General features: G+C 40.5%; 1 protein-coding gene across 9 annotated transcripts in view; it reads right to left on the bottom strand.

The window, feature by feature from the left end:
• Positions 1–18087, bottom strand: part of PEAK1 (pseudopodium enriched atypical kinase 1) — a 295209-nt gene that overhangs the window by 56230 nt on the left and 220892 nt on the right. For all 9 annotated transcript variants that reach the window (XM_057489007.1, XM_057489006.1, XM_057489005.1 and 6 more), the window contains one exon: positions 1944–5185. In XM_057489007.1, coding sequence (XP_057344990.1) covers positions 1944–5071 — 3128 coding nt within the window. In that variant the 5' untranslated portion in view covers positions 5072–5185. The remainder of the gene's footprint in view (positions 1–1943; positions 5186–18087) is intronic.

The raw sequence follows: 18087 nt of genomic DNA, 5'->3' as shown, positions 1-18087 counted from the left end.
AATCTGTGTTTTAACAGCCCTCCAGTTATTGTGATGCACACTTAAATTTAAGAACCAATGGGGCAAACTAATTGCATCATTTGGATTCATAGATGTGCCCAATAAAGAACTGATAAGTTTTGGAAGGTAATACTGGCCCATGTACAATCAGATTTATGGAAATACAAGCTGTGTACTATAGTAAGGGGTGTGCCATGCCAAGGGCCTGGGCTGTCCTCAAGCGCACACAAATGGCATGCGGCCAAAGCAGTGTGTCCCATTACCAAATCATTCCGTGGCTCTGCTTCCCAGGATGCAGACAAATACAACACAGCCGTACTTAATGAGGAGTGAAGCCATTTATTGATCTCCAAGAACTATCTGCCATTCCCTCAGGTAATTCCCACCATGCACTGTTTAAATTACTTCTTTTCTTAATAAAAGAGTAACCTGAAATGCATGAGTTTTATTATTACTGGACTATAGTATCTATCACCCACTTTCAACCACGAATGACAAGACTATTATATATTACCACTATTCCACTTGCTTTGTTATTACATGGGTTTAAGGAAAACAGGAACTTGCTAGTATTCTGACAACTATTTGGGGGTATGTGAAAAGCTTCTTTTAGTAAAGAAAATACATATAAAACTTCCTAGCACTTTGCTAGACAAAGTGAAGGCCTTAAGTGTTCACTTCATTGTTATTTATACTTCTCTAAAGAAAAACTAGTGAGAGAACTCATACTATCACCAGAGCTTGCTGTCTTGGCTGCAGAGAAGACCAGACCCGGTGGGGAAGGCCTACTGAGAGTCAAGAGGGAGGGAGACTCAGAATCGTATGGATGGGATGCTCAGGCCTTATCTCTAAGAACACAAATGTCAGGGGACATAAGGGAATCATCCCAGTTGTTACAGACTGGAGAGAGTAGTTCCTTGTTTTTATTGGCAGTTCACTAATTTTGCTTATAATACAAAAAAACCCTTACATTCCCTAAACATAAATGCTTATGTGAATGATTACAAATGAAAATACAAAAATTTTGTTTGAGCTTGTGTTCATTAAGCAATGCAACATGATAAGAAAAATATAAGCTTTAGAGTGAGACAGAGCTGGGTTTGAATTCTGGCTCTGACAATTTACTAGTGTGAACTGGCCAATTTCTTAATGTCTCTGATTTTCAGTTTCCTCTCCTGAAGTATACAACCAATTTGTAGGGCTATTAGAAGAATCTGAGATAAATATTTGGGATATGCTTTATACAGAGTAGGTGATCAATAAACAGTTATCAAAGTATTAAAGAAAATGAATGCCTCGAGAACTGATGTGGGAATTCAATCTGTCTAGCTAGATTGAAAATTATATTATTGGGTATCAATTTCAATACCCAACTTTCTCATTTCATCATATGTTAAACAACTATAAACTGCTTGCTCTCCCCCAACCCCCATTTTCCACAACATTCTGAAGGACAGAAGAGAGAGCAATAAAAAAATACATATTCCCTTAAAATAAAGTACTAATTCATATAGAGACAACTCTGGTGAAAACAAAAAAGAATTGCTTGAAGAATTTTATTTCATCTACAGTGAGGGTAAGAAGAGCACCACCATTTCTTCATTTGATCTTGTTTCTTCCTCACAATACCAGAGCATTTCAAGGCAACATATCATTTATTGCTATTAAGGTGTCATGGACTTCCTTTTCTTTGTTAAAGCCCCTTGGCATTCACCAGAATACAGCAGGCAGAACAGGGCCATTAACCTTGTTCAGTGCAATAAGGTAACTAATAATATTCTAATCTTGGAATGCAGTTATAAAGATAGATAATGGCTACTGATGTGACTTAAAAACAAAAATGGCTCTTATGTAATCTTGAAGATAGAAAAAACTTAGCACCTGAAAATGTGCTAAACCCCGCCCCCCGCCCCCCCCACGTTCTGGCAGTCTATTCCACATACCTGAGAGTTTGTTTAGGAATGTGCGACGGAGAAGAATGACTCCTGCTCTTCTTCTCTGAGTCCTGCAAGAACCCGTCCTCTGCCCCATCCTTCTCCGTGGCCGTTGACTGGTCTGCCCTGGCCCTGCTCGGATCCACACTGAGCTGGCCTTGGGCAGGGTCGCACCTGTACATGAAGACGATGGCTGGCTTCTCACTGGACTCCCCTTTTGCTTCTGTGAACCAGTGATGACGCTGAACTGGAGGAGGGGGCAGCATGTGGATGACTGTGCCATCAAGGCCCACCAGTTTCCCTTTTTCTCGGTCTTTCTCTTTGTCGTCTTCCTCTTCTGTTTTCCGACGGCGGAAAAAGCTTTTAAATGATATCCAGCGTTTAGGTTTTGCGTCAGCGGCCCGCCGGCCACTTTCAGAATGCAAAATGGATTCAGCTTCTGTTGACCTAGTAGGGCTAGTTGGCTTGGCCCAGTTGGCGAAATGCCTCTGCAAAAGGTTACTTGCATGGTAAGGGGAGGAAGTAGAACGTGGAGGGGGAAAGGGAGGTGGTGGCTCCCTTTGGGGGTTAGTCACTAATTTGGAGGGAGGAGTGGTGACTGGTTTTGTGAGTAGATCTTTCTGTACTTTGGTGGTAGGACTTTCTGTGGCCTCAGGTGCTCCAGCCTCACCGCTGGGCTGGGATGTAAAGAGAGATTTGGGCCTGAGTGGGGTACTCTTGGCAGGACTGACATCTGGAGGAACTGCATAAAGCTCTTCAACACCGGAAGCTTTAGGGCCAGACTGGGGCACTTCTGGAGGAGACTGTGGGGGTTGGATAGAAGCCACGATCTGAGAAAGCACTGTGCTCGCCTTCTCCCTGGTGCTGCCGCTCGTCATCTGAGACTCCTGGGTGCCTTCTGTTTTGGCCACAGGTTCTTGAGTGAGTCTCTGGATCTTTGTTGGGGAGCTGTGGCTCGAACTATAGCTTCTCTGTGGTGAAGACTGACCTCTGTTAAGACAGCTGTTAAACTCCTGAACCTTCTGAGCCACTGAGCCCCTTTTATGCTCTGTGTTGTTTGAAAACCCTTTAGCTTGGGGACATTCAGCGGGCTTGCTAGTGGTGTTACCAGACACTTTGTTTCCAGTTTCTATCTCTTCGTAAGTATGACTTAGCATACTTGTGGTTTTCTCCTTCACTGAGAGTTCTCCACTGGTTCCAAGAAAACTTTTATAAATGGCTAGATTGTCATATGCATTTGGGTTGATAACAATGGGGACTTTGATAGCATTTTTGGAACTCCGAGCATAAGTTGGTTCATCATGAATGATAATTGGAAAAGGTGGCATACCAGCATTATTATAACTATTAAATTTTATTTCAGACAAATTAGGCGACTTAACAGGGATGGTTTTGGAGGAAATGTTTGTAGTTGTAGGTGAAGTAGGTGCTGATTTGTGACAGTTTTTCCTTGGAGGGACATTTGGTCCAGTTCCACTACTAACTAATTCCACCTTGGGTATCTTTTGTCGTGGACTGGTACTGGAAGTCCATACTTCTTGGTATCGGATCGCACTGGATTTTTGGGAATGGGCGCTTATTTGTCCTGATGTCAATGCAGGTGAAATCACTGGAGAGTTTGGAGTAGAAGATGAGCTTTTCATCTTGGGACTATTACCAGGGCCCTCCAGGTGCTCACTGGCCATGGCTGCTGACACGTCCACGACAGTGTATGGCTTGCACAATGGCTGTTCCAGGTTCACAACTCTGTAGGGCTTTGCTTGCTCTTCTACAGGGACGAGGTTTATGGTCACTGCTTGCCCAGCAATATCTGTGGAGGCTTTACTTTCTTGGTTCTCGGTTTGTACAGCGATCTTGCCGTCTTTCTCTTCTAATCGGAGAGCAAGGACTGTTTTGTGAGTCTCTGGAACTTTTACTGAGCTTTTGGGTGCTTGTGATGAGTCCTTCTCCTGATTATTACCAGAGAGACTTTCATAATTGGGCTCACTTTTCTTCATGTTCTTAGAATCTCCTGGGTTACCAGGTGATATTTCTCCATTACAAATCTTCTGAGATAAACTACTAGCTGTCTCAGAATGTGATTCTTCTGTTAAAGAAGAATCTGGCGATGTGGAGTCAGATGACACCATGCTCTGAACGCTTCCTGGTCCACAGGAAACCACAGAATCATCTTCATATTCATTTAGGATTTCGTCATAACTGTCATCATAGTCTACAGCACAGATTCTCTGCAGAGACTTGTTCCGCAAGGGGACAGTATTCCATTTTTTGTCCACAGAGAATCTGACAGGGGACAGAGTGTCTGCCCTGAAGTTAGCAAAGCGAGGCTGTCCTCTCATGCGAATCTCCATGGCCAGCAGCTCTTCATCACTCTCATCCCAGCTCTCATGCTCCTCCTCCGCGTCCCTGAGAAGCACGTCGTCCTCGCTCTCCTCGCCGCTTGAGAACGCGGGGTAACAGAAGCGGCCCCCTTCGCTGCCGATCACCTCTGCGCTCGCGCTCAGCGTGACGTGCTTGCTCTGAGCTTCTCTCATCCCGCCCACCAGGCAACTTGGCGGGAGCTTTCTTTCCAGTGACCGCTTATAGCGATCATTTATTCTTCCTAAGAATGTTTCTCTGGAGTTTGCTTCATTTCCTCTGCCCGGAGGGCTGGTATCCAAGCCTGCTATCTCCTTCAACACATCAGTTAGTCCATTATTGTCATTTGATATCTTTTTTGCACTATCATTATTACCATAAGGCTTAGGAACGTGGCTAAATCTTTTAATATCGTCTTCATTATTATTATTAAGTGGTTTCTGATTTAAGGCTGTCCTGTTTCGGTTCCACCCTATGATGATAGGCTTGTTCTCACAGGGTTCTTGGATACTAAGCTCACCACATACACTTTGTCCGTCTGCCACCATCATTGTGGGCTTCACAGCTATAGTGGGTTTTTTAGCCACAGGGGGTCGGAAATTTCTGGTATTCCTCAAGTGGTGGTTGTTACTGTGATTGGCATTAGTTTTCACATTGCCATGGGTGACAGGAGCCTTCTCAGGGTCTGGGGGGAGCTGGTGCAAGCTTTTAGGTTTAAAGCAGTTCTTGCATTCGCCAGGTTTCCAAACATGTTCAGTAAAGGTGTTACAAGCAGACATTTTAAAATACAGAACTTCACAGACAATGCTTTTCTTTCAGTGCATGGTAAGACTTCCATCCATCAGTTTCCACCTCCCCTAAGTACCACAGCAGCTCTTCCAAGTACGATCAATCTGTGGGGGGGGGGGGGGGGAGAAGAAAAGCTGAATGGAAGAGGCACTGTGCGGCTTATGATGAATGACTTGAAAAAATTGGCTCCATTCCTAAACTCTTTCTTAAAAGACTGAGAGATAAGCTAATTTAGATACTTCATGAATTCCCTTTAGCCAATCAGAATTTTGGGAAGTTCATTTTTAATCATGATTTTATGCACTCTCATTGAACCATATATAATCTTCTGCTTGATGTTTCTATGGCAATGATACTGTGACTCTCCTCTTTTGGAAATGCCTTTGAAACTGTTCTTTCTGTTATCTGCCAACTTGTTTGACACTTCCTAGTCTGTTGTGGGTCCCTCTTTTTCTACCCACCCTTTTAAAAATTTTGTATATCTCACCAACTCCTCAAACTCATTTGAAACTAATCTTCTGGCTACCCCTTTTCTCAAATCTAAGAAACTTTTCTACTCTAGCCTGTTTTCCTCTACCCCCCAGACCACCTTCTTCCTCTGTCTTTACCCTATTCAGTTAATGTCACTATCATCCACCAAGACAGCTAAGTGTCAACCTTTAGATCATTCTTGACACCTCTCCTCACTTCTAACTCTACATACTATTAATTCTCTAAATTAGTCTTACCAATTTTATCTGTTACATTTCGTTGGAACTCTTTCTTGCCATTACGAGACCCTGCTAGTAGTTCAGATACTCACCATCTTTTGCCTAGATTCCTGCCGTAGGCTGTTAACTGACCTTCCTGCCTGTAGTCTCTCCCTATTCCAATCCAACCTCCCTACTGTTGTTACTCAAAATGTGGTCCTCAGAGAAGTATCAGTCTCATCTGGGAACTTTTGAGAAATGTACTACCTTATGTCCACCCCCATACTTTGCATTTTAGTGAGATTTTCAGGTGATTACAATGTTCTATACTACTATCAGTTTTAACATTCTAAGAATGTTAATATGATCATATTATTAGCTAGCTTAACTATTCTGTGGCTCAATCTTACCTGACGCAATGGCTCCCAAATGTCAGTGTGCAGACTAGGGGTTGCCAGCTAAGTAAGAACCACCTGGGGAGCTACCTTGGCCCTACCTTGTCAATCCAGGAATCTGATTTTTAAACAAGTTCTCCAGGTAATTTTATGTGCATTGAAGTGGTGGAACCTCTGAGTAATAGGATGGAATATAAACCCCTTAGGTTTTCACGATATGGTCCTGCCTTCCTTCTAGCCTTATGTCTTGAACATCAACTAATCTTATTACATTCTAAATTCCACATGGCTATTATTTCTCCTTGGTACTATCAAAGCCACTCAGACATACTCCATGAACAAGCACTTTCATTTTTAACTGTCTGTTTCCTCACTAGTTTTTGAGCTTCTTAAGGCCTGGGCTATTCCTTTTCATCTCTATATGTCTAGTATAAGGAGCTGAATAAACATCGGTTGATTAAATGTGCTGGTCCTTAGGGGTAAAAGATAATTAGTGAGAATGTTTGATATCTTGATCTGTGTAATGGTTACACTGAGTAATGGTATACATGCAGAATTCACTGAGCTGCACATTAAGATTTGTGCATTGTATTGTATGTACCTCAGTAAAAGAAAATGAAAAAAATGTGCTGGTCTTAAGGTTTATGTAAAAAAAAAAAGAATCTTACAGTTTTCTCTTACTGTAGGCACACACCTACAGACCTTCCCACAACCATCACTACAGTCTTATATTTCTACTTTTGATATTATAATAAAGTTGGCAGTAGGTACATATGTGTAAGAACTATTTTAATAGCTAAAGACTTTAACTTCATTCATATACAATGACAGTGACAAGACCCTTGGTTTGGTCAGAAACCCACTTTTTCGCCAAGTTCCAGTACATGTATAAGGAAGGAAAGAATATTCTCTCTAGCTAATACATACAAAGCTAGGTCCCTTGTAAACAATACTCATAAAGCGCTCTGCCTCAATGGAAGAAGTACAGACCGAAAGAATTCCAAACAGAGAGCCCAACAACCCTGCCAAAATCTAAGTTCATTCTTTGCTGGAAATCACCGAACAGCTCTTTTCAATAAGGTTAAAATATATTTTTCAAGTATTTGTTTGAAAACATTTATTTATTCCTTCAGATATTCTAAAAGCTATATCCCTTAGTTGATAAGACTATTTCCTGCTGGTCTGAGATGGGAACATTCTGAGCAGCAGAAGAATGGTGTAAAATCAGGCTGAAAAGGACAGCAGGGGTCAGGTCACGAAGGCCCTTTTAGGCTTTTAAAGATTATAGAGTTTGTCCTAAGAGCAGTGGGAAGCCACTAAAGGTTTTAAACAGGGGAAACAACATGATCCAATTTGCATTTTTAAAAGACAGCGCTGAGCAAAAAACATGAAATACTGAGGTATAAATTAATAATATATGTACAAAACCTAAAATCTATATGCAGAAAACTACAAAACACTGATAAAAAATATCAAAGACCTAAGTGAAGAGAGAAACCAAGTTCACTCAATATTGTTAAATGTTAATTCTCCCTAAATTGCTTTGTATATTCAAATAAGTCAAACGAAAATCCGAGCAAGATTTTTTGGGGAAATCAACACGCTGATTGTAATATTTAGATAGAAAGGCAAAGAAACAAGAATAGCCAAAACAACTGGAAAAAGGAGAAAGTTGGAGGACTTGCATTACCTGATTTCAAGGCTTAAAATGAAGCTACAGTGACCTTGACAATGTGACGTTGCCAAAAAGGCAGAAGCAAAGGCAGGGGGAGGGGACACAAAATAAAGCCCGGTGCTGAATCTAGCCTGCGACCTGTTCTTGTGCATTCCTAAGCTAAGGATGCTTTTAAAAATTCTTAATGGTTAGGAAAAAAGTCAAAAGAATATTTTGTGACAAGTGAAAGTCATAAGAAATTCAAATTTCAGTGTCCATAAATACAGCTCTGTTGGAACACAGCCAGGATTGTTTGTTTACATACTGTCTATTATTGCTTTTGCTACAATGGAGGAGGGTTAAGTAGTTCTGACAGATTGTATGTGGCATCCTCATCACTTTGCAGTACCATCCAGCACTCCACAAGTTGCAGCATTTTCACTGCTACATGCATCCTCTGTATGAATAAATTTTTCAAAGATAAAAATATGTGAAATTTCATTACAGATATATGTTAATAGATTAACTTTTGTAATCAATTTTGGTGAGAGGAAACACTAACTTTGAACCCTAAATAAGTAAAATATTAACCCTCTCCCAAAAAAGAATTCCATTCTTCTTAGAGCTGTTAAAAACTGTAATCAACTGTTAATGTTTTGAATTTTCTCAAAAATTTCTCATAGAAATTTGTTTTCTCTTGTTATAGAAGTACCTACAAAATGGTTTAAAATTTGCCTTTTGGTCTGCAAAACCTAAAATGTTTACCATCTGGTTCTTTACAGAAAGTTTCCTGACCCCTAACACAGATCAGAACAGACATAAAAGAGTCCAGAAACAGACCCAGATAAATACAGGCCACTGATATTTGACAAAGGTGAAAAGGATATTCTTTTCAACAAATTTGCTAGAACCACTGGTTAGCCAAAGGCAACAAAATTAATCCTGATACATACCTCACCCCATACACAAAAATTAACTCAAAATGGATCCCGGTTTAAATATAACGTGTAAAGCTATAAAACTTTTAGAAGAAAACAGGAGAAAAATCTTTGTGACCTTGGGTTAGGCAGAGTTCTCAGATTAATAACGAAAGCATGATCCATAAAAGCAAAAAATAGGGAGAGAAGGTGCCAAGATGGCGGCATGTGAAGGGCGCGGAAATCTCCCAAAACCATATATACTTTTGAAAATACAACAAACACAATTAGCCCTAAAAGAGAGACCAGAAGACGCAGGACAGGGGCCAGACTGCAGCTACACCAGCGAGAACCCAGCGCCTGGTGAAAGGGGTGAGATACAAGCCCCGGCCCCGCGGGAGCCGAGCGCCCCTCCCCCCAGCTCCCGGCGGGAGAAGAGCAGCGGAAATCTCCTCCCAAAACAACATATATCTATGAAAATATAACAAAGACAACCCTTCCTAGAATAAAGACCAGAGGACACAGGACAATATCCAGACCACATCCACACCTGAGAGAACCCAGCGCCTCGCGAAGGGGGTAAGATACAAGCCCCGGCCCCGCGGGAGCCGAGCGCCCCTCCCCCCAGCTCCCGGCGGGAGAAGAGCAGGCAGAGCGGGAGGGAGACGGAGCCCAGGACTGCAGAGCATCCAGCCCCAGCCATCCGGGCCAGAGCGCAGACACAGTGCATGGGGTGCTGGATACTAGGGAAATGGGACAGTAAGACCTGCGAGCGGGTCCCTGCAGCCGGCGCCCCTGGGACAAAAGAAAAGCGAGTGTTTTTTCAAAGTCTTAAAGGGACAGGGACCCCACAGCTGGACAGAACGATCCCAGCACACACAGCTCAGCAGCTGGGAATCCCGGGGAACTCCGGGCGCCCTAACCCTGTGGGAGGCAGTGCAGCTCTGAGGGTCCTCATGGCGATAAACAGCCTCCGGTCCATTCCACCTAGGGGAGCAGCCTGAGAGCAGCCGCGCCCACAGCAACCGCCCAGAGCCTCCTCCACAGCCGCCCAGGCCAGACTCAGAGGACATGTCGGTGCGAAGCTGCCCAGCACAAGCCGCTAGGGGTCGCCATTCTCCCAGGAGAGGAAGGCGACCAGCAAGCAAGAAGGGACTTTTTTCTCCCAGCTGACACATGAGCCAACAGCCCACGACTACCTCTATCGCCATGAAAAGGCAGAAGAATTCGATCCAGACAAGAATATCCCAGAAAACCCCCGAGAAGGAGCAGGGGGAGATAGATTTAAACAATCTTCCTGAAAAAGAATTCAAAATAAAGGTCATAACCATGCTGATGGAGCTGCAGAGAAACATGTAAGACCTAACAGACAAAGTAGGGAGGGAGAATACAGAAATAAAACAAGCTCTGGAAGGACTTAAGAGCAGACTGGATGAGATGCAAGAGGCCATTAATGGAATAGAAATCAGAGAACAGGAACACAGAGAAGCTGATGCAGAGAAAGACAAAAGGATCTCCAGGAATGAAACAATATTAAGAGAACTGTGTGACCAATCCAAAAGGAACAATATCCGCATTATAGGTGTACCAGAGGAAGAAGAGAGAGAAAAAGGGATAGAAAGTGTCTTTGAAGAAACGATTGCTGAAAACTTCCTCAAACTGGGGGAGGAAATTGTCTCCCAGACCACGGAAGCCCGCAGACCTCCCAACATAAGGGACACAAGGAGGACAACACCAAGACACATAATAATTAAAATGGCAAAGAACCAAGACAAGGACAGAGTATTAAAGGCAGCCAGAGAGAGAAAAAAGGTCACCTACAAAAGAAAACCCATCAGGCTATCATCAGACTTCTCAGGAGAAACCTTACAGGCCAGAAGAGAAAGGCGTGATATATTTAATGCAATGAAACAGAAGGGCCTTGAACCAGGAATACTGTATCCAGCACGATTATCTTTTAAATATGAAGGAGGGATTAAACAATTCCCAGACAAGCAAAAGCTAAGGGAATTTGCCTCCACAAACCATCCCAGAGGATATTGTAAAGGGACTGCTCTAGATGGGAGCACTCCTAAGGCTAAACAGATGTCACCAGAGTAAATAAAATCACACCAAAGAAAGCAGACCAACCAAATACTAACTAAAGGCAAAAAATAAAATCAACTACTCACAAAAGCAGTCAAAGGAAACACAAAAGACCACAGAATAAAACACCTAGCATATAAAGAATGGAGAAGGAAGAATAAGAAGGGCGAGAAATAAAGAATCATCACACTGTGTTTATAATAGCTCAATAAGCAAGTTAAGTTAGACAGATAGTAAAGAAGCTACCTTTGAACCTTTAGTAACCATGAATCCAAAGCCTGCAATGGCAATAAGTACATATCTTTCAATAATCACCCTAAATGTAAATGGACTGAATGCACCAATCAAAAGACACAGAGTAACAGAATGAATAAAAAAGCAAGACCCATCTATATGCTGCTTACAAGAGATACACCTCAAATCCAAAGACATACACAGACTAAAAGTCAGGGGATGGAAAAAGATATTTCATGCAAAAAATAGGGAGAAAAAAGCAGGTGTTGCAGTACTACTATCAGACAAAATAGACTTCAAAACAAAGAAAGTAACAAGAGATAAAGAACATTACATAATGATAAAGGGGTCAGTCCAACAAGAGGATATAACCATTATAAATATATATGCACCCAATATGTGAAACAAATACTAACAGAATTAAAGGAGGAAACAGAATGCAATGCATTCGTTCTAGGAAACTTCAACACACCACTCACTCCAAAGGACAGATCCACCAGACAGAAAACAAGTAAGGACACAGAGGCACTGAACAACACACTAGAACAGATGGACCTAATAGACATCTACAGAACTCTACATCCAAAAGCAACAGGATACACGTTCTTCTCAAGTGCACATGGAACATTTTCCAGAATAGTCCACATACTAGGCCACAAAAAGAGCCTCAGTAAATTCAAAAAGATTGAAATTCTACCACCCAACTTCTCAGACCACAAAGGGATAAAACTAGAAATAAATTGTACAAAGGAAGCAAAAAGGCTCACAAACACATGGAGGCTTAACAACATGCTCCTGAATAATCAATGGATCAATGAACAAATTAAAATAGAGATCAAGCAATATATGGAGACAAATGAGAACAAAACACAAAGCCCATATTCTGTGGGACGCAGCAAAGGCAGTCTTAAGAGGAAAGTATATAGAAATTCAGGCATATGTAAAGAAGGAAGAACAACCCCAAATGAGTAGTCTAATGTCACAATTACCAAAATTGGAAAAAGAAGAACAAATGAGGCCTAAAGCCAGCAGAAGGAGGGACATAATAAAGATCAGAGAAGAAATAATTAAAATTGAGAAGAATAAAACAATAGAAAAAATCAATAAAACCAAGAGCTGTTTCTGTGAGAAAATAAACAAAATAGATAAGCCTCTAGCCAGACTTATTAAGAGAAAAGGAGAATCAACACACATCAACAGAATCAGAAAAGAGAAAGGAAAAATCATGACAGACCCCACAGAAATACAAAGAATTATTAGAGAATACTATGAAAACCTATATGCTAACAAGGTGGAAAACCTAGAAGAAATGGACAACTTCCTAAAAAAATACAACCTTCCAAGGATGACCAAGGAAGAAACACAAAAATTAAACAAACCAATTATGAGCAAAGAAATTGAAGCGGTAATCAAAAACCTACCCAAGAACAAAACCCCCAGGCCAGATGGATTTACCGCAGAATTTTATCAGACATACGGAGAAGACATAACACCCATTCTCCTTAAAGTTTTCCAAAAAATAGAAGACGAGGGAATACTTCCAAACTCATTCTATGAAGCCAGCATCACCGTAATACCAAAACCAGGCAAAACTCCACAAAGAAACAAAATTACAGGCCAATATCCCTGATGAACATAGATGCAAAAATACTCAACAAAATATTAGCAAACCAAATTCAAAAATACACCAAGAGGATCATACACCATGACCAAGTGGGATTCATCCCAGGGATGCAAGGATGGTACAACATTCGAAAACCCATTAACATCATCCACCATATCAACAAAAAGAAGGACAAAAACCACACGATCATCTCCATAGATGCTGAAAAAGCATTTGACAAAATTCAAAATTCGACAAAACTCTCAACAAAATGGGTATAGAGGGCAAGTACCTCAACATAATAAAGGACATATATGAAGAACCCACAGCCAGTATCATACTGAACAGCAAGAAGCTGAAAGCTTTTCCTCTAAGAATAGGAACAAGACAGGGATGCCCACTCTCCCCACTGTTATTCAACATAGTACTGGAGGTCCTAGCCATGGCAATCAGACAGTACAAAGAAATACAAGGAATCCAGATTGGTAAAGAAGAAGTCAAACTGTCACTATTTGTAGATGACATGATATTGTACATAAAAAACCCTAAAGACTCGACTCCAAAACTACTAGAACTAATATCGGAATTCAGCAAAGTTGCAGGATACAAAATTAACACACAGAAATCTGTGGCTTTCCTATACACTAACAATAAACTAATAGAAAGAGAAATCAGGAAAACAATTCCATTCACAATTGCATCAAAAAGAATAAAATACCTAGGAATAAACCTAACCAAGGAAGTGAAAGACCTATACCCTGAAAACTACAAGTCACTCTTAAGAGAAATTAAAGGGGACACTAACAAATGGAAAGTCATCCCATGCTCTTGGCTAGGAAGAATTAATATCATCAAAATGGCCATCGTGCCCAAAGCAATATACAGATTCAATGCAATCCTTATCAAATTATGAACAGCATTCTTCAACAAACTGGAAAAAATAGTTCAAAAACTCATATGGAACCACCAAAGACCTGAATAGCCAAAGCAATCCTAAGAAGGAAGAATAAAGTTGGGGGGATCTCGCTCCCCAACTTCCAGCTCTACTACAAAGTCACAGTAATCAAGAGAATTTGGTACAGGCACAAGAACAGACCCACAGACCAGTGGAACAGAATAGAGACTCCAGACATTAACCCAAACATATATGGTCAATTAATATACGATAAAGAAGCCATGGACATACAACAGGGAAATGACAGTCTCTTCAACAGATGGTGCTGGCAAAACTGGACAGCTACATGTAAGAGAATGAAACTGGATCACTGTCTAACCCCATACACAGAAGTAAATTCAAAATGGATCAAAGACCTGAATGTAAGTCATGAAACCATAAAACTCTTAGAGAAAAACATAGGCATAAATCTCTTGGACATAAACATGAGCAACTTCTTCATGAACATATCTCCCCAGGCAAGGGAAACAAAGGCAAAAACAAACAAGTGGGACTATATCAAGCTAAAAAGCTTCTGTACAGCAAAGGACACCATCAACAGAACAAAAAGGTATCCTACAGTATGGGGGAATATATTCATAAATGACAGATCCGATAAACAGTTGACATAAAAAATATATAAAGAGCTCATGCACCTCAACAAACAAAAAGCAGATAATCCAATCAAAAAATGGGCAGAGGAGCTGAACAGACAGTTCTCCAAAGAAGAAGTTCAGATGGCCAACAGACACATGAAAAGATGCTCCACATTGCTAGTCACCAGAGAAATGCAAACTAAAACCACAATGAGATATCACCTCACACCAGTAAGGATCACCACCATCCAAAAGACAACAACAAATGCTGGCGAGGTTGTGGAGAAAGGGGAACCCTCCTACATTGCTGGTGGGAATGTAAATTAGTTCAACCATTGTGGAAAGCAGTATGGAGTTTCCTCAAAAAACCAGAAATAGAAATACCATTTGACCTGGGAATTCCACTTCTAGGAATTTACCCTAAGAATGCAGCAGCCCAGTTTGAAAAAGACAGATGCACCCCTACATTTATCGCAGCACTATTTACAGTAGCCAAGAAATTGAAGCAACCTAAGTGTCCATCAGTAGATGAATGGATAAGGAAGATGTGGTACATATACACAATGGAATATTATTCAGCCATAAGAAGAAAACAAATCCTACCATTTGCAACAACATGGATGGAGCTGGACGGTATTATGCTCAGTGAAATAAGCCAGGCAGAGAAAGACAAGTACCAAATGATTTCACTCATCTGTGGAGTAAAAGAACAAAGAAAAAACTGAAGGAACAAAACAGCAGCAAAATCACAAAACCCAAGAATGGACTAACAGTTACTAAAGGGAAAGGGACTGGGGAGGGTGGGTGGGAAGGGAGGGATAAGGGGGGAGGGGAAAGAAAGTGGTCATTAAGATTAGCATGTATAATGTGGGGGGGGGCAGGGGGAGGGCTGTGCAACACAGAAAAGACAAGTAGTGATTCTAATGCATCTTACTATGCTGATGGACAGTGACTGTAATGGGGTTTGTGGGTGGGACTTGGTGAATGGGGGAGTCTAGTAAACATAACGTTCTTCATGTAATTGTAGATCAATGATACCAAAAAAAATAAAAATAAAAATAAAAAAAGCAAAAAATAGATAATATGGATTCATCAAAATTAAAAACATTTTATCTGTCAAAGATACTTGATGAGTAAATGAAACAGAAGTCACAGATGGGAAGAAATACTTTGCAAAGTACATATATGACAAAGGACTTTGTATCCAGAATATACAAACAATTTTCAAAATTCAACAACAGAAGTCCTAAGAAAAGAACAAGCAAAAGATTTGAGCACTTAACCCAAGATTCATATAGACTGGCTATAAGCCTGTGAAAGATGCTAAATATCACTAGTCATATGGAAATGCAAATTGAAACTACACTGAGCTACTACTATACATCTATTAGAATGTTTAAAACAATTAAAACGAAAACAAAAACTGAGGCAAGGGAGGGATGAGGTGCAATTGAAACTCATATAGTGCTCGTAGGAACGCAAATGGTTCGGCTACTTTGGAAAAGTTTAGCAGTTTCTTATAAAGTTAAACACAAGCAGCCCAGCAACTCATTTCCAGGTATTTACCCAAGACAAATGAAAAGTTATGTTTACACTAGAGCCTGTATACAAAGGTTTATAGGCAAAAATGAAACAATTCAAATGTCATGTGGTGGTGGTTATATGACTGCATGAATTTGTCAAAATTCATAGAATTGTACACACACACACAAAAAGATAATTTTTACTGTATATAAATTAAACTTCAATCAGTCTGACTTTCAAAATAAGGCAGTTCTCACTGCTGTACGGAGAATGGACTGGGGAGAACAGGCCAGGAGGCTAGGAGACTGTTTAAGGGGCTGTTGTATTATGATAAAGATCTGGGTTAGGATGTGGCATCAGCAAAAGCACAGAAAGATAGACACATACATGAGACTGGATTTTGAAGAGAAAGAAATGTTGAGGTTTTGGGTTTGTGTATTTGATGATTTGTAGGGCCATTTACTAATACAGACAACACTGGGGGAGGTGCAACTTTTGGGAGGAAGATTATGAGTCCATATTTTATCAGCCTGCATATAATAGAGCAAGCAGGTGAATTTGGAAGTCTGGAATTTATAAGTCTGTAAGGGAATTCTGCTGTTTCCGTCTGTTTGGGAATTATTAGTATGTGAATCTAGGCCAAAAAGAAAACAGTGATCTCGGGAGGTGGCCTTGGTGGGTGTACCAGGGAGAAAGGATTAACTTCCAAAGAAAATTTAAAAAAATAACAGTCATAAGAGTGATAATAAGAAACCAGATGAGGAGATTTCATTAAGGGGGAAGGAGACAATTATTTCAAATGCTGCTGAGAGGTAACAGAGAATGAGGACCTGTGCGTACTGGACTTGAAATGTGAGCTCATTGGTGATTTTAGCATGAACTATTTTCGTGCAGTGGTGTGGATGCAAAACAGACTGTAGTGAGTTAAAGACTGAGGAGATAATTGCCGATAACTTCTTGAAGAAATTTAGGTGGGAAGAGGAAGAAATAATGTGTTGAGACTATTAGGCAAGGGAGTCGTCCAGGAAGGATTTCCTCAATTTAATATGGTAGAAACTAGATAATGTTGAATGTTAATACTGGAGAACGATACAGGAAAGTGGGAGAGGCTGAAAAGATAGGAAAAAGAGGTAGATAATCCCAACAGAATGTTAAAATTGAGCGGCCCCCTAGTTCAATCCTTTTATGGATGAGGGAAACTGGAGCCCAGAAAAAAGGCCACACAGTGATTGAGAAAGACTTAGAACTGAGACTAAAGGCTATAGTTACATACAATTTATTTTTAAATTAAATTTTTTTCTTTTGTTATATATGCTCACTGTGAAAATACCAGAAAAGCTTAAACAAAACAGAAATCATTTGTAATCTTATAATTCAGAAGTAGTTTCTAGTAACAGTTTGGTGTAGTTTCTGTCGGTCACCAGGAATAAACAAAACAAAACAAAACATTTTCTGTCTACTTAGCACTATGTGGCAATGAATATAAAAGGGTAAGGCATCCTGGCCTACTATCTTGTTAACCAAGTTAAATTCACCACTGATAAAACAGGGATTATATTTTCTCCTCATTAGTTCAGTACATTTTCTTTTTCTAAGACTGGTAGATAGATAGTAAAAAGATTCCCTACTTGGAGTAGTGCAAGTAAGACTTCAGTCAAGAGATGGCTGTAGAATTGAATAGAAACTATCACATCATCAATAGGAGAGACCAACAAGATCCACCAGGAATACAACTAGCTTATGTCAGTGCAGCGTGCCGTAGAAACCCATCAATAAAATTGAGATCTTGATTTTGACATTCTTTTACAAGTTCTGTGTACATCAGTATTCCTGCTGCTGTAAAACCAAGAGATGCACCAAGCAAACGCCTTTAGCAAGCACCAGATGGAGCTGCTGTCTAAGCCACAAAACCTTAACTAGGGAGGGCTTTATTTTTCAACACTAATTGTTTGGAGACAAATATGCACACTTAAAAACACTGCCAAAATGATTTTAACTTACAACAGGCTCTTAGAAAGAGAAGCTGTACCCAATGCAGCTCAGTCCAAAGAGCAATTCTTGGGCTTTACTACCTTTGTAAAATGACTTCAGTGTCAATCAGTTAAATAACTAGTCACTTTGCCTGCTCAATACCAACATCCCCCAAACGGGTAACCCTAGTCACCAATTTATGCTTGAGAAATTTCAAAAAAGGGTCTTCTGAGGCACCTTGGCAAGGATATACAAGAGTCTACCCAGGTGTCTTCTATTTATTTGCTAAAACTGATATGGAGCACCCAAATGGAATGTTTGATAAGAAAAACTCATTTGCCTCCACATTCCTTATAATCTCAAAGGAAATCCTGCAGATGAAGTGGTTGATGGGAGAGTTTAGT

The sequence above is a fragment of the Manis pentadactyla genome, chromosome 11, assembly GCF_030020395.1.
Source record: "Manis pentadactyla isolate mManPen7 chromosome 11, mManPen7.hap1, whole genome shotgun sequence".
Classification (NCBI taxonomy): domain Eukaryota; kingdom Metazoa; phylum Chordata; class Mammalia; order Pholidota; family Manidae; genus Manis; species Manis pentadactyla.
This window is presented reverse-complemented; position numbering and strand designations above follow the sequence as displayed.